The sequence below is a fragment of the Rhipicephalus sanguineus genome, chromosome 9 (genome assembly GCF_013339695.2).
Source record: "Rhipicephalus sanguineus isolate Rsan-2018 chromosome 9, BIME_Rsan_1.4, whole genome shotgun sequence".
Taxonomy (NCBI): domain Eukaryota; kingdom Metazoa; phylum Arthropoda; class Arachnida; order Ixodida; family Ixodidae; genus Rhipicephalus; species Rhipicephalus sanguineus.
The window spans coordinates 61,338,832-61,363,299 of record NC_051184.2 but is presented as its reverse complement, the minus strand read 5'-3'; the positions used below and the strand labels follow the sequence as shown (position 1 = coordinate 61,363,299).

The following is a 24,468-nucleotide window of genomic DNA, read 5'->3' as shown; positions in this document are numbered from 1 at the left end:
AAGAACCTCAGTACCATGGTGTGCTCAGCACGTTTATTTCGCGAATTGACCGCCCCGCGGCATTCACATTAGGCGCGAACGGTAAGCAGCATCACCGGTTGGCGATCACGAAATTGGGAGAGAGAGAAATACTGACGCAACACTTCTGCATGCAATCACTCGCTTAGCCGGGTTGCGGTGTGGGGGGGGGGGGGAGTGGGGTTAAGACCCCTCAAAATTTTGAGTTGTGCACATGCATGCATGTACGCACACATACAAATGCACGTACTATCGACGTCAAATACCACTGCGAATATCACTGTACCACTGTGAATGCTTGCCGCTGTTCGCGTTTCATTTGACGCCGATATAGTACGTAGACATCCACCCGCTTTCTGGGAAATCCACACGGATTTCCCAGAAAGAAAGCCTCATAGTCGCCGAAAAACTCGTGTTTGTCCGGGGTTCGAACCCGGGACCAACGCCTTTCCGGGGCTTTCCGGTCCAGGAAGCTACCAACTGGCAGCGCGAGGGCGAATTCATCGACAACTCCGAGCAAGTGGACACATACTGAAGATCAGTTCCTGGGAATCCCGCAAGGTGGCGGATAGGTTAAGAAAGGGAAAATAGACCATTTTAAGACAAATTTCTCTTAACCTTTCCGCCACCTTGCGGGATTCTGCAGAACTGATTTGCACATACATAAAGTATGGCGGACCCCCCCCCCCCCCGCCTTACTCACCTGAGAGGGGCGGGGGGCCAAAATGTGTCCCATATATTGACTTAATAGGGAGGGGGGCTGTGCCGCTGCGTAAACCTTCGCCCCCCCCCCCCCTCCTGGAGGGGAACCCTGTGCACGCATATATGCCTACGACACTCGCAATGTATCCAGGTGCCCACGGGTGGGGCTTCAAGTTCTTCCCACCTGACACGCACAGCATCCTGCGCCACATGGCGATGGGGTGCAAGAAGAATCCGGACGTAATAATAATCATATCACGGTGTTTTATGCGCCAAAACCACGATATGATTATGAGGCACGTCGTAATGGAGGGCTCCGGAAATTTCGACCACCTGGAGTTCTTTAACGTGCACTGACGTCGCACGGTACACGGACCTCTATGGCATTTCGCTTTCATCGAAACGCGAACGCCGCAGTCGGGATCGAACCCGCGGCTTTCGCGTCAGCAGCAGAACGCCGTAACCACTACGCCATACGGCACCCGCCACGGTTGTCTTGTGGTTATGGGGCTCGACTGCTGACGCGAAGGTTGCAGGGTCGAATCCCGGCCGTGACGGCCGGGATTGGAGGCGAAGTGCTATAGGCCCGTGCACTGTGCGATGTCGATGCACGTTAAAGAACCCCAGCTGGTCGAAATTTCCGGAGCCCTCTACTGCGGCGTCTCTCATAATCACGCCGTGGTTTTGGGGCGTTAAAGCCCTTCACTTATTGTTATTAGCGCCGCTATGGCGGACACACCCGTACGTACCACCGTCATCACCACACGAGGCGATAACGAGCAGAAAGCAGCGTAACCGGTGGAAGAAATGGAACACCGGTGGAAGGAGGCTCTGCTGGTGACGAAAAAGAAAAACCTTGAAAACCAGCTACGGTTGGAAAAAGGAGCTCAGGCGGCGGCAGCGACCCATGGCTATACCTGGACTGAGGAAGCCACCCACCTTAGGACTGAAGTCGAAGCCTGTTCAAATAATGAAGTTCTCTCTCTCTCTTCGGGACCGTCCCTCTAGAAGAGCCAGATACCCCTTACAAAAAACTATAGGTTGAACTGGTCAAGAATCCTTTGCATTGAAATAAAACATATGCGCGAGGCATTGCACCCTAAAACAGCATCTCAAAGTGCTTTAGCTGGCTCATGGGAATGTACGAGAAACCGGCAGGAGAAGCACGTGCCAAAATTTTCGAAAAGCTTCTTTGGCAGCTAGCACAGGTGGTGTCGTGACCAAAGGGTTAGGAACTCAGGCCTGTTGTGCTGGAAGACAGGTTACATCTCGCCGTCAGCCATACATTTCCTAATTTCGGAATTGCCTACCTCCCCTTCCACGTTCGAAGTATCCATCAGAAATGAGGCGAGTCAAGCGAGTTCGTCCCAGTGTGCGCTAAATTGGAAGAGTGTAAATGATGTGCAAGTTTGCCCGCGACGTGGCACGTGCAGGCTGTATAGCCATCACAACCGTGTATGCTATCGGAAGAGCCGACTCTCTTGAAAGGCTATAGCATAGCCTTTCATTTTACTTCTCACGTGCTATATAGCAGCAATGATGTAACCGGCATGATAGCATTGGTTATATCATGCAGTAAAACCACTCTCGGCGCGGACTTTATTTTGCGTTTCTAGTCCACATCTTATAGAGCAGCGGTTGTACACACATACGAAGGCTTTTCGTACACTTTAAGACTATTCTTAAGGACAAAGACAGAGGGCCTCCACTCGTGATGGAAGCGTCGTGAATGCAGTCGCCATTCCTTAGCACTAGCGCGCCCGTTTAGGGCGAGCGCACTTAATCTCGACACCAGTCGCCGTCTGCCGGTACACAGGAACCGCGAGGCTGACCATGTAGCAGCCGACGTCAAGGGCATGATGTGGTAAACGCCGAAGGCTAGCAAGAGCATAGGCGTGCGCAGGGTCCTCCATTAGGGGGCGGGGAGGGTGGGCAATGTCTTATCTCCCCCCACTTATTGGTCGTGTCCATAGAAAGCAAGCTTCGCATTGGATGCTACAGTGAAAATGAAGCGATCGCGTACAATGACCTGCTTTTGGTCCCCGCCTTCCCGAGGTGGGGGAAGTAAGGCGTTTTTGGAACGCTACATCAGGAGTCCTCGGTCGTCGCCATCGTCAAAAACCTTCACGGCCATGAACGACGTTAGTCGGCGGTTGTGGTGTCTTGACTTCTCTCTTGTGTCAAGTGTTTGCACGCCCTGTCCTTTAACCTGTCTATCGGTCTAGTTTGCACCGCCAGTTTCTGCTGTCTCCCTCGAAAGGCAGGCGAGCACGAAACGGACACGTGGGAGTCAGAGACGTAATGTTGTGTAGACCAGTTTTATTCGTCCACCTTAGTCGTCCATGCTCGAAGCTGGCGCAATAGAGAGGTGGCTGGCGATAACTCGCCTGCTTGTCTTTCTTGAAATAAGTTACGCTTGGATGGTCTCTGGAAAGATCGAAAAAAGAATAATGTCACGTTAGTCACATACACTGGACACGCGACAGGAATGTTTTTTTTTTTTTTTGGGGGGGGGGGGGGACGTCTACTATCGCGAAATGAAGGAAAGGCTATGTGAATTAGTATTTTGTTCGCAGGGAACCACAAAGTGATTCACGTCTGTTCGCACATTTGACAAAGGTAAATGAAAAAAACAAACAAGCCGTAGCAGTGAAGTGAAGGCTAACGATGATATTCAAGCGTACAGCATGCGCATTACGAGCGGTCAAAAACTTTTTTTAGTCTTATGAAAGAAATACTTCTAGTGGCTCCCGTTCGTTTCAAAGTTTTTAGTTCTTCGGTTGAGCGAGGTGTATATTGTTTTTCTTTCTTAGCCAGTAGCAACTTCCTGCTGGATGTTTTCCAATTCCGGCTACATGGGCCATACTGCTTGGCGGATTTGTATTTTGCCTTTAGGCGAGTTTGACAAGACCTGGCAGGCCTTGGTCACTGGAACGGCGGAACTAAACGCTGTGCTACGTTACATCAGTGTAGAAATCCCGCCGGGGTAGAAACAAAGGGCATACTCACACTTCCTCTTGCGGAGGAGAGCGCCGTAGTGGTAGGGAGAGCCAAGACCGTAGCCGTAGTTCAGGCCGTAGCCGAGGAGACCGTGACCGAAACCGTAGTGGCCAACGCCGTAGCCGAGGGTGCCGACACCGTAGCCGTAGACTGGGGCGGCGTGGTAGGCAGCGACGGCTGGGGCAGCGTGGGCAACAGTGGCGACGGCTGGGGCAGCGTGGTGCACGGTGGTGGTGGCAACAGCTGGGGCAGCGGCGTAGGTCGCGACTGGAGCGGCGACAGCGGTGGCCACTGGAGCGTGCGCAACGGTGGCAACGGCTGGGGCAGCGGCGTAGGTGGCGACAGCTGGGGCGTGGTAGGTGGTGGCAACCTTGGTCACGGCTGGGGCCGCAGCGTAGGTGGCGACTGGGGCAGCAGCGTAGGTGGCGACTGGGGCAGCGGCGTAGGTGGCCACTGGGGCGTGGGCAACGGTGGCGACAGCTGGGGCGTGGTAGGTGGTGGCAACCTTGGTCACGGCTGGGGCAGCGGCGTAGGTGGCCACTGGGGCGGCAGCGTAGGTGGCGACTGGAGCAGCGTGGTAGGTGGCAACCTTGGCGACGGCTGGAGCAGCAGCGTAGGTGGCAACTGGGGCAGCGGCGTAGGTGGCGACTGGGGCAGCGTGGTAGGTGGTGGTGGCGACGGCTGGGGCAGCGTGGGCAACGGTGGCGACAGCTGGAGCGTGGGCGACGGTGGCGACAGCTGGGGCGTGGTGGACGGTGGAGACAGCTGGAGCGTAGCCGGCGTAGCCGAGGCCGTAGCCGAGTCCGAGTCCGTGGCCGTAGCCGTAGCCGAGGCCGTAGCCGTAGCCGGTGTAGCCAGCGAAAGCGCTGGTGGCGAGAGCCAGGAGGACGCAGGCACGGATCTGCGTAGTCAAATGCACATGCACGTTCACACTCTGCCTTTTAGCCATATTGAGAAAGCAAAGGAGTAGCCGCACCCTTATTTATGCGGACAATGCGAAGGCTTGCGAGCAGACCGCGCACCGTTATGTACATGAAGGCATATTCATTGCGTGGACGAGATCGTACGTAGTCACCGTTAGCTTTGTGCCTAGACTTATTTTTGACCAAAGTGCTCACTGACCTCTAAACTAGCCAATTTCGCCCATTTCTATTTAGCTGTGTTCTCTGACGTTGTAATCTGCATGTGTAACGCGACAGCTCTGCAACGCCATCCCGATACGTTAACCTCGGACATTTGCTTGTTCACTGACTTCCGTAGCCCGGAACAGTTTTCCGGGAATCATTTAACAGTCCGCAATCTTTTACCAAACGCGTACGAGTTTTAGTGTCGCGAATATATTGTATTGGTCCAAGACGCGATAGGTCCCTGCGTTCTATTAATTTCTCGGTCCTTGGGAAATCCTGCATCGGGAACTTCCTTGACTTGGCACTCTTGAACAGGATAGATTTGGCACATTCAGCGACCCTGGCTCGAATTGTCTTTAATCCTTCCTGGAGCGGCGATCATCTGATAGCCACCTGTTTAGATCATATAATTACTGCCCCGGAAAGATGTTGGTCCTGTATTCGAATCTGGGAACGGGATGAACTTTTTGTTAACTCTCCTTCCGAAGAACCCATACGAGTTTCCTTCGTGGATCCACGCTGCAAAACGGTTTGGTGACTAGTGAACTTCTAGTGAACTTTCCCTCCGGCCTGCAGACTTCAGCAGTACTGGTTTACGAAAACTGATGCCCGTGCACATGTTGGGAGTTACATGAATGTATAGTATTGTATCGTGTTACGTCCCTCAAGTCTGGCACATATCCTTCTCTGAGCTGCTTATTTCAAGCCTTGTCACTATATAGCGAAGGGAACTAGAGGACTGGATTGGATGTGGCTTACCATGGTGAACTTCGGAGCTGCTGTTGAGCCAACTGCTGATCGATCTCGGATCGGCGCGCTCCTTTTATACGGAAAAAGCGTCCTTCACTCCGCGAACACGTGATGTAGGTTGGGCAGTAAAATTTCAGCGAAACAAGAGCGTGTCAAGAATTTCAGTGATGTTTGTTATTCCGAGCCTCTCTCCAGTAAAACGAGTGAGGAAAAAAGAAACTCACAAGAAAACGGGATCATTGTGAGAGTTCATGTTGTAGCCTTTGGAGCGCTCCGTGCCCCTTAACCTTGACGAGGACGCCCGTGAAAGACTCCAGCCAAGAATCGAAGAAACTAAAAAAGAAACGATGAAACCCTGAGAATAAAGTGGTCTATACTGCCACGAGTATTACGCAACAGTGGTCTGGTCGTGCCAGTGGAATAATGAGAGTGTGCCGATGAGGTGAACGACGCGCATCGTGCCGTGCAAGATAAAATAAGTAGATAAATGACGTGATTTCGATACAGTGGACGCGAATTGTAGTACCGTATTTTTTCCTGTGTAGGGAGCCTGCCATTCTGTCGGAACAACTTTGCGTCGTCGCCCACTTTGCCCGCTTCATACATTCCCCCCTTCGTGAAGGACGCCAACGAGTAGTACTGTGTCATTTTCAGACTGATGGATCGAGAGCCTCGTTATTCTCTCGTACCCGAAAGTCGCGGGTTCGATCCCAGCCGCGCCTGTCGCGTTTCTCTGCAGGCGAAATGCTATGGAGGCCCGTGTACTGTGCGGTATGAGGACATGGTAACGGACACTACATGGTAGAAACTTGTGGAGCCCTCTACTACGGCTTGCTTCTTTGTTACGTCGTAGCACGTAAAGCCCCACAAATTGCTGCTTCTGTTGCTGGTGCTGCTACTACTACTACTACTACTACTACTACTACTACTACTACTACTACTACTACTACTACTACTACTACTACGACGACGACTACTACTACTACTACTACTACTACTACTACTACTACTACTACTACTACTACTACTACTACTACTACTACTACTACTGCTACTACTGTTACTACTACTACTACTACTACTACTACTACTACTACTACTACTACTACTACTACTACTACTACTACTACTACTAGTTCTACTTATCATTGAAAAATTCCCGGTGTGGTACGTCGTATTTGCTGGGTCACATACAGAAACGCACGTACTGTCGGCGTCAAATACCACTGCGAATTCTTGCCGCCGTTTGCGTTTAATTTGACGCCGATAGTGCGAACACACATAAAGCATGGTTGAGACACCCCCCCCCCCCCTTTGGAAAAAGTTTCTGCCTACGACACTGCACACAATGTATCCAGGTGCCCAAGGGCGGGGCTTCAAGTTCTGCCCACCTGACACGCACAACATCGTACGCCACATGGCGCTGGGGCGCAAGAAGAACCCGGACGTAATAATAATGATATCATGGTGTTTTACGCGCCATAACCACAATGTGGTTATGAGGCACGTCGTACTGGAGGGCCCTGGAAATTTCGACCACCTTGGTTCTTTAACGTGCACTGACATCGAACAGTCCACGGGTCATTTCGCCTTCATCGAGATGCGAACGCCGCAGGCGGGATCGAACCCGCGGCTTTCGCGTCAGGAGCCGAACGACGTAATCGCCATACGGCATCCGCCACTGTTGTGTTGTGGTTATGGTGCTCGACTGCTGACACGAAGGTAGCAGGATCGAATCCCGGCCGCCACGGCCGGGATTCGAGGGAGGCGATATGTTATAGGCCCGTGCACTGTGCGATGGCAGTGAACGTTAAAGAACCCCCGGTGGTCGAAAGTTCCAGAGTCCTCTACTACGGCCTCTCATAATCATATCGTGGTTTTGGGACGTTAAACCCCGGCAATTGTTATTAGCGCCGCTATGGCGGACACACCCGTACGTACCACCGTCATCACCACACGAGGCGATAACGAGCAGAAAGCAGCGTAACCGGTGGAGGAAATGGAAGACCGGTGGAAGGAGGCTCTGCTGGTGACGAAAGACCCTGAAAACCAGCTACGGTTGGAAAAAGGAGCTCAGGCGGCGGCAGCGACCCATGGCTATACCTGGACTGAGGAGGCCACCCACCTTAGGACTGAAGTCGAAGCCTGTTCAAATAATAAAGTTCTCTCTTTTCGGGACCGTCCCAGTAGCAGAGCCATGGTACCCTTTGCAGAAAACTATAGGTTGAACTGGTTAAGAATCCTTTGCATTGACATTAGAGCTGTGCGAATAGGAAAAATTTGGGTGCGAAGCGAATTCGAATATTGAAGTGTGAGCACGACTCGAATCGAATATTTTTCGAATATTTCTCGAATATTTCTAGAATGTTTCTGGAATACTTCGAAACGAAATTGCAGAAAAAGAAGTTGGTGAGGATTCCTAAGCATGCTCTTATGAGATAGCAACTTGAAAGTGTTTCTTTTCGCTAGGTTGATGAAGCACTGGCGGGGTGGTGTTTCATTTATGTCTTATCAAGAACGAGGCAATGTAGAGGCTGAATTGTATTTATGTGCATGATTTGGTGCAACCAAAGTGTTGCCGACAACACTTTGCACGTGATAGGCAAAGATGCCATTTCCTCATCCTCTCCTCGTCTTTCAACTTCTGTGGAAACCCAACTGATGTGGCGGACAAGGGTATGCTTCCTTCAAGTCCGGAGTTCCAAATCTACCTCGTAGACGTTAATATATAAGAACGTCTGAAATTTTGGATGCTAATAAGCTTCGGCGTCCGATTTTTCGTACTTCCTGCCCAAATTTCAGGTCCAAAACAGCATTAATTGAGCCCCCAACTCTGCTGCATCTTTCATCTCCATGTTGGAACCAGCGTTTTCTTGAGTTAATACATTTGCGACCGTAGCGGAGCTTGAAAGGCATCTTTCCCGCAATACGGTGGTGTGATGAGGTGAAGCATATTGAAAATTTAGGGACCACTTTCAATTTCACGTTGACTGTGTCTAGGCCAAGTTCGACCGTGACGGAGCTTGAAAAGCAGCTCTGCCGCAATACCGGGGTGTGATGAGGTGAAGCATATTGGAAATCTAGGGACCACTTCCAATCGGACGTTGAGTGTATTTGTTTTTGGGAAGTTCGAATAGTTCGAATAGTAAAATTCCAGTGCGAATCAAATAGCAAACGCTATTCGAAAAATATTCGAAATTTTGAATATCCACACATCCCTAATTGAAATAAAACACGTGCGTAAGACATTGCACCCTAAAACAGCATCTCAAATTGCTTTAGCTGGCACATGGGAATCTACGAGAAACCGGCAGGTGAAGCACGTGCCAAATGTTTCGAAGAGCTTCTTTGGCAGCTGTAAAGCACAGGTGGTGTCGTGACCAAAGGGTTAGGAACTCAGGCCTGTTGGGTTGGAAGACAGGTTCCATCTCGCCATCATCTGTACATTTCCCAATTTCGGAATTCCCTACCTCCCCTTCCACGTTCGAAGTATCCATCAGAAATGAGGTGAGTCAAGCGAGTGCGTCCCAGTGTGCGCTAAATTGGAAGAGTGTAAATGATGTGCAAGGTTGCGCGCGACGTGGTACGTGCCAGCTGTATAGACATCACAAGCGTGTATGCTATCGGAAGAGAGTCGGCGCTTCGGAGTTCTAGCATAGACTTTCTTGTTACCTCTCACGTACTATATACCAGCAGTGATGTAACCGCCATGATAGCATTGCTTATATCATGCAATAAAACCACAGCACTATGGGCGCCGCCTTTCTTTTTTTTTTGTTTCTAGTCCACTGCTTATAGAGCAGCATTTGTACGCACCAGTGTTGCGGAATGGGCGCCTCCATTGCATTCCAATTCCTCGGAATGAAAAACTTAGCCCGTTTCCACTCCGGGATTGGCAGTTCAATTCCATTCCTGTAATTCCTCAACGTCGGAAAGGCATCTCGGTAGTTTTATCGAGTGAACAAAGCTGATGGCATCAGATGCATTAAGAACTGCAAAGATGCGCAAAACACGTTGCCAAGGTCGAGGGATTGTAGCTTGGTGACATATCTCCTGCAGTACAACTACCCTACTAATTGGCGTAGGGGCAGTTCTCCGGCTACCTATAGTATTTATATGGTCAGCATGTTTGAACGAATGGTGATGTTTTAATATTGTTTAAGCTTAAATGTGCTAATCATAAAATGACGACATGGCGCATTTTTATGCTGTCAAAAGTAGTGTTCAAGAAGACTAAGCAGTCTTGTCACGCCTCTGGAGCGGTCGTGAATATCGAGAAAACCAAGATTTGGTTAATGGGGAACAAAACCCTCTAGATCTGCTGGTATTAGTTGAAACAGTGTACCGCTTGGGCACTTTGTGCCTTTGCATCGAATACGGAACATTGGGCTGCATGCACTGCTCGTCAGCACTCACGCTTGTCAAGCGCGCCTCGCAGGCATAGATGGGGTGAGGATAACTTTCTGTGTTCGCCTGTGCGCAGTTATGCAATGTCTTCCATGTCGCAAAGGTTGCTTACGTATGTCAGGTGCTAAAAAGCTCGTGAGGTAAAGATCAGGCTGTGCATAGAGTATTCGCCATTTTCGTGTGGGGGTATCAATGGGAGTCAACAGGATAATTGCTTATAGAGCAGCGGTTGTACACACCAGTGTTGCGGAATGGGCGCCTCCATTGCATTCCAATTCCATTCCGGGGAATTAGAAATTGCCGCAATTCTATTCCTTTCAATTCCTCGGAATGAAAAGCTTAGCCCGTTCCCACGCCGGGATTGGCAGTTCAATTCCATTCCTGTAATTCCTCAACGTCGGAAAGGCATCTCGGTAGTTTTATCGAGTGAACAAAGCTGATGGCATCAGATGCATTAAGAACTGCAAAGATGCGCAAAACACGTTGCCAAGGTCGAGGGATAGTAGCTTGGTGACATATCTCCTGCAGTACAACCACCCTGCTAATTGACGTAGGGGCAGTTCTCCGGCTACCTTTAGTATTTACATGGTCAGCATGTTTGAACGAATGGTGATGTTTTAGTATTGTTTAAGCTTGAATGTGTTAATGCTAAAATGACGACATAGCGCATTTTTATGCTGACAAAAGTATTGTTCAAGAAGACTAAGCAGTTTTGTCACGGCTTGGAGTGGTCGTGAATATCGAGAAAACCAAGATTTGGTGAATGGGGAACAATACCCTCTAGATCTGCTGGTATTATTTGGAACAGTGCAGCGCTCAGGCACTTTGTGCCTTTGCATCGAATACGGAACATTGGGCCGCACTGCTCGTCAGCACTCACGCCTGTCAAGCGCGCCTCGCAGGCATAGATGGGGTGAGGATAACCTTCTTTGTTTGCCTGTGCGCAGTTATGCAATGTCTTCCTTGTCGCAAAGGTTATTTACGTGTGTGAGGTGCTAAACTGCTCGTGAGGTAAAGATCAGGCTGTGCATAGAGTATTCGCCATTTTCGTGTGGTGGTATCAATGGGAGGCAACGCACAGGATAATTGCGCAGTGAAAATACTGCTTTACTGTTAAATTCGAGGCTCTGACTAACTAATGTTTGAAGTTTGAAAAACAGCGCGTAGACGAAAACGTGCGTTATTTTCGGTAAAAAACGTAATTACATTCCCATTCCATCCCTCCAAGCGTTGTCCCCATTTCATTCCGGGGTCGCGAAAATGTGTAATGATTCCGGAGTGGTAAGTCCGCAACACTGGTACACACATACGAAAGCTTTTCGTACACCTTAAGACTATTCTTAAGGACAAAGACAGAGGACCTCCACTCGTGATGGTAGACATGTCATTGGTGCAAAAGTCGTCGGGCGAACACATGCGAACATGGAAGCGTTGTGAATGCAGTCGCCATTTTTGAGTACGAGCGCGCCCGTTTAGGCCTAGCCTACTAAATCTCGACACCAGTCGCCGTCTGCCGGTACGCAGGAACCGTGAGGCTGACCATGTAGCAGCTGCCCACGTCAAGGGCATGATCATTGATGTGGTAAACGCCGAAGGCTAGCAAGAGCACAGGCGTGCGCTTGGTTCTCCATCAGGTGTGCGGGGGGGGGGGGGGGGAGCAATGTTTCTTCCTTCTCTTATTGGTCGTGTCCAAAGAGAACAAGCTTCGCATTGGATGCTAAAGTGAAAATGAAAGCAATGACGTGCTTTTCAAAGTGACCTGCCTTTGATGCCCGCCTTCGCGAGGACACGTAAAGAGTTTTTGAAATGCAACATCATGGGTCCTCGGTTACCACCATAGGTCGGCAAACTCACTCATGAGTCGACTCACTCAGAGTCACTCAGGGACAGATCGAGCCGTCTGAGTCTGAGTAAGTTCCGGTGAGTAATATTTTGGTGAGCTTGGGTCCGAGTGAATCCGGTTGAGAAAATTTTAGTGAGTCCGGTAGAGGGAAGTTTTGGTGAGTCTGAGTGCGAGTGAGCTCTAGGGCAAAATAAGCTTCATGAGTGAGTCTGAGTGAGCTCCACATTTTTTGCCGACCTGTCGTCAAAAACCTTCATGGCCATGAGCGTTAGTCGGCGTTTCTGGTGTCTTAACTTCTCTCTTGTGTCAAGTGTTTGCACGCCCTGGCCTTTAACGTGTCTATCTGTCTAGTTTGTACCGCCAGTTTCTGCTGTCTCCCTCAACGGGTAGACGAGCACGAAACGGACGCGTGGGAGTCAGAGACGTAATGTTGTGTAGACCAGTTTTATTCGTCCACCTTAGTCGTCCATGCTCGAAGCTGGCGCAGTACAGAGGTGGCTGGCGATAACTCGCCTGCTTGTCTCTCTTGAAATAAGTTACGCTCGGATGGTCTCTGGAAAGATCGAAAAAATAATAATGTCACTTTAGTCGCAGACACTGGACACGTGGCGGGAATGTTTTTTTTTTTTTGGGTGTCTACTATCGCGAAATGAAGGAAAGGCTATGCGAACTAGTATTTTGTTCGCAGGGAACCACAAAGTGTTTCACGTCTGTTCGCACATTTGACAAAGGTAAATAAAAACCTTAGCAGTGAAGTGAAGGCTAACGATGATATTCAAGCGTACAGCATGCGCATTACGAGCGGTGGAAAACATTTTTTTTAGTCTTATGAACGAAATACTTCTAGTGGCTACCGTTCGTTTCAAAGTTTTTAGCTCTTCAGTTGAGCGAGGTGTATATTGTTTCTTTCTTAGCCAGCCGCAACTTCCTGCTGCATGTTTTCCAATTCCGGCTACATGGGCCATGCTGCTAGGCGGATTTATATTTTGCCTTTAGGCGAATTTGACAAGACCTGGCAGGCCTTGGTCACTGGAGCGGCGGGACTAAACGTTGTGCTACGTTACTTCAGTGTAGAAATCCCGCCTGGGTAGAAACAAAGGGCATACTCACACTTCCTCTTGCGGAGGAGAGCGCCGTAGTGGTAGGGAGAGCCAAGACCGTAGCCGTAGTTCAGGCCGTAGCCGAGGAGACCGTGACCGAAGCCGTAGTGGCCAACGCCGTAGCCGAGGGTGCCGACACCGTAGCCGTAGACTGGGGCGGCGTGGTAGGCAGCGACGGCTGGGGCAGCGTGGGCAACAGTGGCGACGGCTGGGGCAGCGTGGTGCACGGTGGTGGTGGCAACAGCTGGGGCAGCGGCGTAGGTGGCGACTGGAGCGGCGACAGCGGTGGCCACTGGAGCGTGGGCAACAGTGGCAACGGCTGGGGCAGCGGCGTAGGTGGCGACAGCTGGGGCGTGGTAGGTGGTGGCAACCTTGGTCACGGCTGGGGCAGCAGCGTAGGTGGCGACTGGGGCAGCAGCGTAGGTGGCGACTGGGGCAGCGGCGTAGGTGGCCACTGGGGCGTGGGCAACGGTGGCGACAGCTGGGGCGTGGTAGGTGGTGGCAACCTTGGTCACGGCTGGGGCAGCGGCGTAGGTGGCCACTGGGGCGGCAGCGTAGGTGGCGACTGGAGCAGCGTGGTAGGTGGCAACCTTGGCGACGGCTGGAGCAGCAGCGTAGGTGGCAACTGGGGCAGCGGCGTAGGTGGCGACTGGAGCAGCGTGGTAGGTGGTGGTGGCGACGGCTGGCGCAGCGTGGGCAACGGTGGCGACAGCTGGAGCGTGGGCGACGGTGGCGACAGCTGGGGCGTGGTGGACGGTGGAGACAGCTGGAGCGTAGCCGGCGTAGCCGAGGCCGTAGCCGAGACCGAGTCCGTGGCCGTAGCCGTAGCCGAGGCCGTAGCCGTAGCCGGTGTAGCCAGCGAAAGCGCTGGTGGCGAGAGCCAGGAGGACGCAGGCACGGATCTGCGTAGTCAAATGCACATGCACGTTCACACTCTGCCTTTTAGCCATATTGAGAAAGCAAAGGAGTAGCCGCACCCTTATTTTTGTGGACAATGCGAAGGCTTACGAGCAGACCGCGCATCGGTGTGTACATGAAGGCATATTTATTGCGTGGACCAGATCGTACGTAGTCACCGTTAGCTTTGTGCCTAGACTTATTCTTGACCAAGGTGGTCACTGACCTCTAATCTAGCCAATTTCGCTCATTTCTATTTAGCTATGTTCTCTGGCGTTGTAATCTTCATGTGTAACGCTACAGCTCTGCAACGCCATCCCGATGCGTTAACCTCGGACATTTGCTTCTTCACCGACTTCCGTAGCCCGGAACAGTTTTCCGGGAATCATTTAACAGTCCGCAATCTTTTACCAAACGCGTACCAGTTTTAGTGTCGCGAATATATTGTATTGGTCGAAGACGCGATAGGTCCCTGCGTTCTATTAATTTCTCGGTCCTTGGGAAATCCTGCATCGGGAACCTTCCTTGACTTGGCACTCTTGAACAGTATAGATTTGGCACATTCAGCGACCCTGGCTCGAGTTGTCTTTAATCCTTCCTGTAGTGGCGATCATCTGATAGCCATCTGTTTAGATCATATAATTACTGCCCCGGAGAGACGTTGGTCCTGTATTCGAATCTGGGAACGGGATGAACTTTTTGTTAACTCTCCTTCCGAAGAACCCATACGAGTTTCCTTCGTGGGTCCACGCTGCAAAACGGTCTGGTGACTGTTCTTCGCTTCTAGTGAACTTTCCCTCCGGCCTGCAGACTTCAGCAGTACTGGTTTACGAAAACTGATGCCCGTGCACATGTTGGGAGTTACGTGAATGTATAGTATTGTATCGTGTTACTTCCGTCAAGTCTGGCACATATCCTTCTCTGAGCTGCTTATTTGAAGCTGTGTCACTATATACCGAAGGGAACTAGAGGACTGGATTGGATGTGGCTTACCATGGTGGACTTCGGAGCTGCTGTTGAGCCAACTGCTGATCGATCTCGGATCGGCGGGCTCCTTTTATACGGAAAAAGCGTCCTTCAATCCGCGTACACGTGATGTAGGGTGGGCAGTAAAATTTCAGCGAAACAAGGGCGTGTCAACAATTTCAGTGATTTTTGTTATTCCGAGCCTCGCTCCAGTAAAACGAGTGAGGAAAAAAAAAGCACAAGAAAACGGGATTATGAGAGTTCATGTGTTAGCATTTAGAGCGCTCCGTGCCCCTTAACCTTGAGGAGGACGCCCGTGAAGGATTCCAGCCAAGAATCGAAGAAACTAAAAAAGAAACGATGAAACCCTGAGAATTAAGTGGTCTATACTGCCACGAGTATTACGCAACCGTGGTCTGGTCGTGCCAGTGGAATAATGAGTGTGGTCCGATGAGGTGAACGACGCGCATCGTGCCATGCAAGATAAAATAAGTGGATAAATGACGTGATTTCGATACAGTGGACGCGAATAGTAGTACCGTATTTTTTCCGGTGTAGCGAGCCTGCCATTCTGTCGGAACAACTTTGCGTCGTCACCCTCTTTGCCCGCTTCACATATTCCCTCCTTTGTAAAGGACGCCAACGAGTAGTACTGTGTCATTTTCAGACTGATGGATCGACAGCCTCGTTATTCTCTCGTACCCGAAAGTCGAGGGTTCGATCTAGACATATGCGCCGGACCCAAACCTCCGGCGGCGGCGCGTGAACGGCGCGGGGTTCATCGGACCGGCGGCGACGCGGCGCGGGGGGGGGGGGGGGGGGGGGGGGGAGGAGAGGGCGAAGCAGTGAATGCGATAAGTACACGCCGTAATGTTACATGAACGAGGGCTAGCAGCTAACTTTTTTTGCTCCGATCTCACTTAACTCTGCAAAACGCTGGTGTATGGCACTACGGCCACTCCGGCGAGAGAATGAATGAATGCAAAACTTTATTGGTGCAATGAAATTCTCCTGGCGAAGGTGGAGCCCTCAGTCCAGGGCCCCTGTGGCCTTTGTTATCTTGCGCGCTCTGTCGACCAGCTTGAGCTGTTCTTCAGGCTTCGAGCAGGACAGCGCAGCCTCCCACTGCTCCGGTGTTGGTGTGTTGTTTATTGGCACATCCTTTGAGTGTTGGCAGGCCCATGTAACATGATAAAGTGGTGGTTTTCGGTCAGTTTGTCGTACCAGTGGTCCGAGCGCGAAGCAGTGAGATCACAGCCCTCACAGCGCGTAGAAGGTGGACGAGCCGTTCGCTGGGGAAGTCTGCCGAAATAGCGCACGTGCCAGCACTCTCGACCGCGCCCTTATAGTCAGAGTTCACAGATGCTGCTCGAGTTACGCAGTCCATCTCTCCAGACATCCTTTCCTGCTCCTTCGGCCAGCAAATGACGGGAGGGGCGTTTCCTTCTGCTTGAGCAGCAATCGACGGCAGGCCTCGCACGCGGGTTGATGTTATTTCGTGTGACGGAGATGGCGCCAGCTTGTTTCATCTCTGCTTTAGCCATGTTCCTTGCCAACGCTCGCGAGCTTTCACTCGTGGGTAGAACATACAATATGCGGAGCGATGTTATCGATTTAGAGTTTCTACGAAACATGACGGCGACGGTGAAAACCTGTCCTGAGTGTCCATACAATTGCTAACGCAATAATAATATGCAAAAAAAAACCGTCGAAACGGGCTCGCCTTTTTCCTGGAAAGCTGCATCGTCTCCGCTGTAAAGAGTGCGTCCGTTGGAAGAATAATATAATCCGGCGCCTTTTTCATTGGTTTCGTTCTTGTATTCAGTACCCTTCTTACAGGGGACATCTCCTCCTCACTTATTTCTTCATAAAGCACGCGTACAATGTCCGCACTAAGCGTTGAACCTATCATGATTTCGCGCTTGTCGTCTACAGTCTCTTATCTCTGCATTCGCGGTCGCAAACGCACAAAATGGAGCGAAATCAGTTAATCGCGCACTATCGTCGTGCGTAAGAAGGAAGAGCGGGTGGGCGGCTGCATAGCAAAGAAGTATGGGAGACAATTCACAACTGTTATTTCTCGTATATGAACTAGTCGAAAATATGTACCCTGATAATGTGACGTGAATCACTGTTCTGGCATCACGAAGTGCACCAAAAGACAAGAAACGCCAAGAGAGAATAATGCACTCGTTGTTTTTGTTTTCTGTTGTATTTTTAGGCTGTTAGGGGCCCTTTATAAAAACAGGGCGTGCTAACACCGACACAGGAGTGTATACACGCCGCTAACAACTGGAAAATCACACAGCGGCGGAACCGAAGGTAGACACACATATTTATCTGCGCATTCCTACGTAAGAAGCCATACCTATAAATCAAGTGCGAGTAGTGGTCTACGTGAGAGATAGCTGTTCACTCTCTCGACTTTTCTGTTATGTCCATGTTCCACGTCATGTCTTCTTAACATGAATGCCTACCCATTGGCTCCGCTTTATTCTGGGTTTGCCATTCTCTTTATTTCTGCATTTATTTATCGATTTACTCGAGTAAGAATGAAAGGAAGAAGTGTACTAACGCACCGAGATATATATATATATATATATATATATATATATATATATATATATATATATATATATATATATATATATATATATATATATATATATATATATATATATGTCGAGAAAAGATGATTCTAGGTCCGGGTAAATATACGCAGTGAAACAGACGCGCGTACGAAGCGATTTATTGACGTTTCGGCCGCGGGTCCGGCCTTCATCAGAATGAAGGCCGGACCCGCGGCCGAAACGTCAATAAATCGCTTCGTACGCGCGTCTGTTTCACTGCGTGTATATATATATATATATATATATATATATATATATATATATATATATATATATTGTTACAACGAGTTGTGATGAGAGGGTTTTATTTACAGGAGATGGATGATGGTGGTAGCGCGCTGCGGCCTTGCAAAAACCCTTCGTTCTCCTCTTCTTCTCTTTCTCTTCTCTGTCTTTCGCATGACCGTTACATTCCCCCGCAAGCAGACGAAGCCCGTAGGGCGAGTCAAGATGGTCAAGGAGGGTAGAACCGTTTGAGGCGAACAATATGAGTGAGCTGCGTTCCGCTTGATCGTCGACCATTGCTCAGGAGACGAGCTATTACGTAAGTGAGTTGGCTGAGACGGTCCACGACTACAAATGGGCCCGAATATTGTGACAAAAGCTTTTGGCACAATCCACGCTTGCGTTGCGGTGTCCAAAGCAACACCAAATCGCCTTTTTCGAACGATACTTGTTCGTGACGGTCGTCGTACCGCTCCTTCGAACGACGTTGCGAGGCCAGTGTCCGAAGACGAGCTATTCGACGCGCTTCTTCCGCGAGGCACAAGGTCTGCGATACAGAATCGTCATTGTGCAGAATGAAGGGTAAGAAAGTGTCCAGAGGGCTTCGCGGTAACCTGGCGTACAGGAGATAAAATGGGCTAAAGTCCGTTGTTTCGTGTTTCGCCGTGTTGTACGCATAAGTGATAAAAGGCAGCACGTCATCCCAGTTCTTGTGATTGGCGGAAACGTACATGGCAAGCATGTTGGTCAGCGTTCTGTTTGTCCGTTCAACGAGACCATTTGTCTGCGGATGGTACGGTGTTGAATGACGGAACTGTGTAGTGCACATACGAAGTAATTCTTCAACAGCATCAGCAGTGAACTGGCGGCCACGGTCGCTGATAATGACACGCGGTGGGCCATGGCGAAGGACCACGGAGTGCAGCAAGAAGACCGCCACGGAAGCAGCGGTGGAAGAGGGTATGGCTGCTGTTTCCGCATACCGTGTAAGATGGTCCACGCAGACGATTATCCAGCGGTTCCTATTGTTAGATAAAGGAAATGGACCCAAAAGGTCAATTCCTACTTGTTCAAAAGGCGTACTGGGTGGTGTCAATGGCTGAAGGGGGCCTGGCGCTGCGGTGGCAGGTCGCTTGTGACGTTGGCACGTTTCGCAACTAGCGACATAGCGCTTGGTTGTTTCGTACATCTTCGGCCAATAAAAGCGTTCCCGCGTGCGGTGCAGCGTTCGCACGAAGCCGAAATGGCCGGATGTGGCATCGTCATGCATGGCACGTAAAACATCGGAGCGGAGGCTCTCGGGGACAACTAGCAGAAAACGCGCTCCAGGCTTAGAGTGGTTAGTCTTGTAGAGCAACTTGTCCCGAACAGTAAAGCGACCGCTGCCGTGGGACGTACGGGCGGCGACAAAAAGCGGATCGAGGGTGAGATCGTTGCGTTGTTCTCGCTGAAAGTCGGCCGCGTCGGGAAACGTGCTAGTAACTGCAGCGAGACAGTCATCAAAATTATCAGCATCGCAGTCGGTAGTGGCGAGAGGAATCTGAGAGAGGCAGTCCGCGTCAGCGTGACGACGGCCACTCTTGTATGACACCGTAAAGTCGTATTCCTGAAGGCGCAGCGCCCAACGTGCGAGGCGACCAGAGGGATCACGCAAACCGATCAGCCAGCATAAGGAATGGTGGTCGGTAATTATCTTGAATGGTCGCCCGTAAAGATAACAGCGGAACTTCTGGACGGCGAAAACAGCTGCCAGGCATTCCTGTTCCGTAACCGTATAATTGCGTTCAGATTTGCTCAGGCAACGGCTGGCGTATGCGACGACATGCTCTGCACCACTGTGACGTTGTACAAGCACTGCTCCTATGCCGATACCACTAGCGTCAGTGTGAACCTCGGGCGAGCAAGATGGATCGAAGTGACGTAAGAGGGGTGCTGACGTTAGTATAAACTTAAGTTGGGAGAATGAGGCGTCACAGTCTGGTGTCCAGTTGAAGGCTGCGTCCTGTCGCAGGATACTTGTGAGTGGGTAGACGATCTCGGCAAACCGGGGAACAAAACGACGAAAATACGAACATAGGCCGATGAATGAACGAAGTTCTCGTGCAGACTGCGGTGGTTTGAAGGAGCTCACTGCTTCAATCTTACGAGGATCGGGTCTGACGCCATCCTTGTCCACTAAGTGTCCTAGAACCAGTGTTTGACGTTCGCCAAACCGGCATTTCTTGGAATTCAGAACCAGCCCGGCTTTTTCGATGCAGTCGAGGACAAGGCTGAGACGGTTGTTATGTTCTTCAAACGTGCGGCCAAAGATTACAACGTCGTCAAGGTAACACATGCATATCTCCCACTTTAGACCGCGCAGTACTGTGTCCATAAATCTTTCAAAAGTGGCAGGAGCATTGCAAAAGCCAAAAGGCATAACATTAAATTCGAACAGGCCATCTGGAGTCACGAATGCAGTCTTCTCCTTGTCTTCAGGTTCCATAGGTATTTGCCAATAACCCGATCGCAAATCAAGTGTTGAAAAATAAGAAGCGGCGTGCAAGCAATCAATGACGTCGTCAATTCGTGGTAGGGGATAGACATCCTTCTTTGTCACTGCGTTTAGACGCCTGTAATCCACGCAGAATCGCCAGGAACCATCTTTTTTCCGGACAAGGATCACCGGGGCTGCCCACGGGCTGGACGACTCTTGAACGACACCTTTCTTCATCATGTCCTTTACTTGTTCGGCAATAACTTTGCGCTCGGAGGATGACACTCGGTAGGGCTTCTGGCGGATGGGGTGTGCTGAGCCGGTGTCTATTCCATGGCGAGTGCGGGATGACGGTAGCTGAAGTGGCGCATCTCCATGTTCAAAGTCGAATGCAGCAATATGCCGGGAAAGGACCTGTACCAGCGCTTGCCGTTCCGTTGTACTGAGAGCCTTACTGATCATACCGAGCATTAGATCGTGATGACGATTATCGCAAGGAGAGGAAGCTGTGGCGGGGTCCGCAGTTAGTGCTGCTATTGAGCTGCATGAGGCTTCATCGAAGAAAGCGATCTTCATACCGCGAGGAAGCACAACCGGCGTGGCGGAACAGTTCAGGGCCCACAATGTTGCGACTCCTTTCGCCATGCACACGACAGAACAGGGCACAAGTATATTCTTTTTAGCACAGTTTATGCTGAGAGGCCCAACTACAAAGTCAACACAAGCAGCATCAACGGCACTTGAAGAGACACGAACGGGTGTCAGGCACCAAGATGGTGCTATCACTTCATCGATCACACTGAGTGTGTTCCTGTCTTCGCCACGTGAACTTTGTTCAGAAAGTGCCGGTATAAATAACTGGTTTAACGATATTTCGCCACTGCCACAGTCGACGGAAGCGCCGCATTGCTCAAGAAAATCGATACCAAGAATCACATCGTGCGAACAACGAGGAAGAACCAGGAATTCCGACGCAAACACTTTTCCAGCCAACAAAACACTCACAGCACAAACACCGAGGGGATGAAGCCACTCGCCGCCTACTCCACGAAAGGTAATGGCGTCGGTCCAAGAAAACATAACTTTGTGGCCTAGCCGATTTTTGAAGGCGAGGCTCATCACAGACACAGTCGCCCCAGTATCAACTAAAGCCATCGTCGGTATTCCGTCAATCAACACATTCACTTTGTTTTTTAACATCACAACAGGCAGAGGTATATCTTGGAAAGACCGTCCGGCGACCTCACCTCCATCGGCCGCGGATGCTAGTTTCCCGGCGGCGGAGGGGACGTACGACGCCGAGGGGACGGCGAGCGACGGGGTCGGTTAGATGGTGGTGTCAAACTCCGCTCAGAGGCTGGGGAATCGCTGCGTCTGGTCTCGTGCGAAAAACGGTCCCTCGGATACAAGTCGGTCGTTCGCAGGTCATATGATGTACCGGTTCCTGGTGGCGAGAACATGGGTGGTGTCCTTCGTGATGGGCGGCGTTGACGACAATACCGAGCTATGTGTCCTGTGGAACCGCAGTTGTAGCACACGGGAGGGTCGCGGCTCATGCTGTGCTCGTCGAAACGAATCCTAGGCCGCTGCGGACGACGAGCAAGTTCGTTATCATGCGGGTAACGGGTCTCTGCAGCTCGCTGGAATCCGTCATATCGGTCGTAAGCCGCATCATGGTAATAGGGTCGGTGCTGTCCTTGTGTCAGCGGGACGTAGTCAGGCACAGGGTCTCGAGTATAAAAACGCGGCTGTTCTCGTTGTGCTCGAGCCTGATAGGAAGGGCCTCTATCGTAGAGACGTGGCTGTTGTCGAGGCGTGAGATCGTACTCCTCAATGCCCTTCGCCGCTTGATGCGAGGAGAAGGACGCCACGTGTGGCTCGAACTCTAGTGGCAGGTGGGAGTGATGACTGCTTGGTTGTGCCACTTGCGCGTACAGGCTGAGTTCCTCACGGACTATTTGCCGGATCGTTGATGCGAGATCGAGCGGCTGGTTGCTCTCTATGCTTGCAACTGTCGTCACATTGGCTAGCCTGCCAAACTTCGGCGTGATGCGCCTCGTCTTGAGTTGTTCGAAAGTGCGACAGTGCCGAATGACATCGGCGACGGAAGTCAGGGTGTCTTTCGCGATGAGGAAACTGTAAACGTCCTCGGCGATTCCTTTTAGAATGTGTCCAACTTTGTCTTCTTCACTCATTCCAGAGTCCACCATCCTACACAGTTTTATGACTTCCTCAATGTAAGTCGTGCAGGTTTCGCCTGGCACTTGTGCGCGTTGCATGAGCGTCTGTTCTGCTCTCTTCTTTTTCGTCGTGGAGTCACCGAAACGCTCTTTGATTTCAGAAACAAATCTGTCCCACGCCGTTACAATATATATATATATATATATATATATATATATATTACTTATCAATTTTATTTATGTATGCACGGGGTACTAGGTCCAAGACTACAAGAATATGCTATCCAGCGAGTTGGGTCGTCGCCCTTTAAGGCTGAAGGGCGCGGCAGCGTTAAGGTCAGGTAATACTCGTGATATTTCTGGAGAAGAAAAAGATGCTACAACTTCTGGGGAGCTATTCTCGATGCGTTCATCCAAAGGAGATGTCGACAGTCCATTTCGGCAGAGCGCATTCAGTGGTTCGAAAAAACGGTGAGCCGTGATGTCACGTCCCTCTTGACGACGTCGCCGCACCGAACCCGCCAGCACATTCCTAGTGTAAGAAGAGAGTGGACGAAATGCACAGAAAAAGGAACTTTTCAAGTCTGAATATGCATATGAATGTGTCCCAAATGTTTGAGAACGATGCAGGGAATGCGTACCGACCTTACAGCTGCGTTAGACGAGCGGCCACATTAAACCTAAGTCGATGGCTAACACGATCAAAAGACATGTGCACCGAAAATCGGATCTCCGAGGGCTGCGTTCGTTGCATTGAAGCGCATTCCGTCCCTATCATTTGTGTCGAGAGTGTTTGAAAGCTTCGTGATGTCATGATGGCGCTGCAGAACAAGAACGGGAAACAGGGGGCGCGCTTCTCGCCGAGCTCCCGCTATTCAGCGGCCGCTGAAATGGACAGTTCATTACATGGATACATCGAGAAGAGCTCCTCCGGCGAAGTGCTGTATCTTACTTCCAGATTCTCCACTTGGAATAAAAGACTAACGGCGGCGCGCCGCAATTATTGCGCGGCGGCGTTATCTCTCTTGGGACTTCGGCGGCGGCGCGAGCGGCGTGACCAAAAACAGACGGCGGCGGCGCACACCTCTAGTTCGATCCCAGCCACGCCGGTCGCGTTTCTCTGGAGGCGAAATGCTATGGAGGCTCGTGTACTGTGTGATATGAGCACATGGTAACGAACACTACATGGTAGAAACTTGTGGAGCCCTCTACTACGGCGTGCTTCGATGTTACGTCGTGATTTTGTCACGTAAAACCCCACAAATCGCTACTACTATAGTAAGTCCTACTGCTACTACTTAATACTGCTTATCGTTGAAAAATTCGCGGTGTGCTACGTCCACTTTGCACACTCACACATACAAACGCACGTACTGTCGGCGTCAGATACCACTGTGAATGCTTGCCGCTGTTCGCGTTGCATTTGACGCCACTAGTGCGAACATACATAAAGTATGATTGCACACCCCCTCCCTCCCTCCCTCCCTCCCTCCCTCCCTCCCTCCCTCCCTCCCTCCCTCCCTCCGAAAAAGTTTCTGTCTACTACATTGCACACAATGTAGGCAGGGGCCCACGGGCGGGGATTCAAGTTCTGCCCACCTGACACGCACAACATCCTGCGGCACTGGGGCGCAAGAACCCGGACGTAACAATATTGATATCATGGTGTTTTACGCGCCAAAACCACAATGTGATTATGAGGCACGTCGTACTGGAGGGCCCCGGAAGTTTCGACCACCTGGGGTTCCTTAACGTGCACTGACATCGAACAGTCCACGGGTCATTTCGCCTTCATCAAAATGCGAACGCCGCAGCCGGGATCGAACCCCCGGCTTTCTCGTCTGCAGCCGAACGCCGTAACCACTACGCCATACGGCACCCGCCACTGTTGTTTTGTGGTTATAGTGCTCGACTGCTGACACGAAGGTAACAGGATCGAATCCCGGCCGTGGCGACCGGAATTCGATGGAGGCGATATACTATAGGCCCGTGCACTGTGCGATGGCAGAGAACGTTGAAGAACCCCCGGTGGTCGAAACTTCCAGAGTTCTCTACTACGGCGTCTCTCATAATCATGTCGTGGTTTTGGGACGTTAAAGCCCTTCACTTATTGTTATTAGCGCCGCTATGGCGGACACACCCGTACG

At 50.8% G+C, this 24,468-nt stretch overlaps 1 protein-coding gene and 1 long non-coding RNA gene across 3 annotated transcripts in view; one reads left to right on the top strand and one right to left on the bottom strand.

Moving 5' to 3' along the window:
- Window positions 1-3,022: 3,022 nt before the first annotated feature.
- LOC119405237 (RNA-binding protein 14-like) overlaps window positions 3,023-24,468 on the bottom strand; it is a 42,401-nt gene continuing 20,955 nt past the window's right edge. Inside the window, exons 3-6 of the mRNA XM_049419451.1 lie at window positions 12,958-13,537; window positions 11,545-11,600; window positions 3,730-4,621; window positions 3,023-3,147 (exon numbers count right to left, since the gene is read on the bottom strand). Of these exons, the coding sequence (XP_049275408.1) occupies window positions 3,146-3,147; window positions 3,730-4,621; window positions 11,545-11,600; window positions 12,958-13,537 (1,530 nt within the window). The 3' untranslated portion in view covers window positions 3,023-3,145. The remainder of the gene's footprint in view (window positions 3,148-3,729; window positions 4,622-11,544; window positions 11,601-12,957; window positions 13,538-24,468) is intronic.
- Window positions 13,622-24,468, top strand: part of LOC125759836 (uncharacterized) — a 29,786-nt gene continuing 18,939 nt past the window's right edge. The window contains exon 1 of one of the 2 annotated variants that reach the window (XR_007417542.1): window positions 13,622-13,649. This is a non-coding gene — a long non-coding RNA (uncharacterized LOC125759836). Of the gene's footprint in view, window positions 13,677-24,468 lie in introns of both variants that reach the window. The other variant, XR_007417543.1, reaches the window with a different exon arrangement.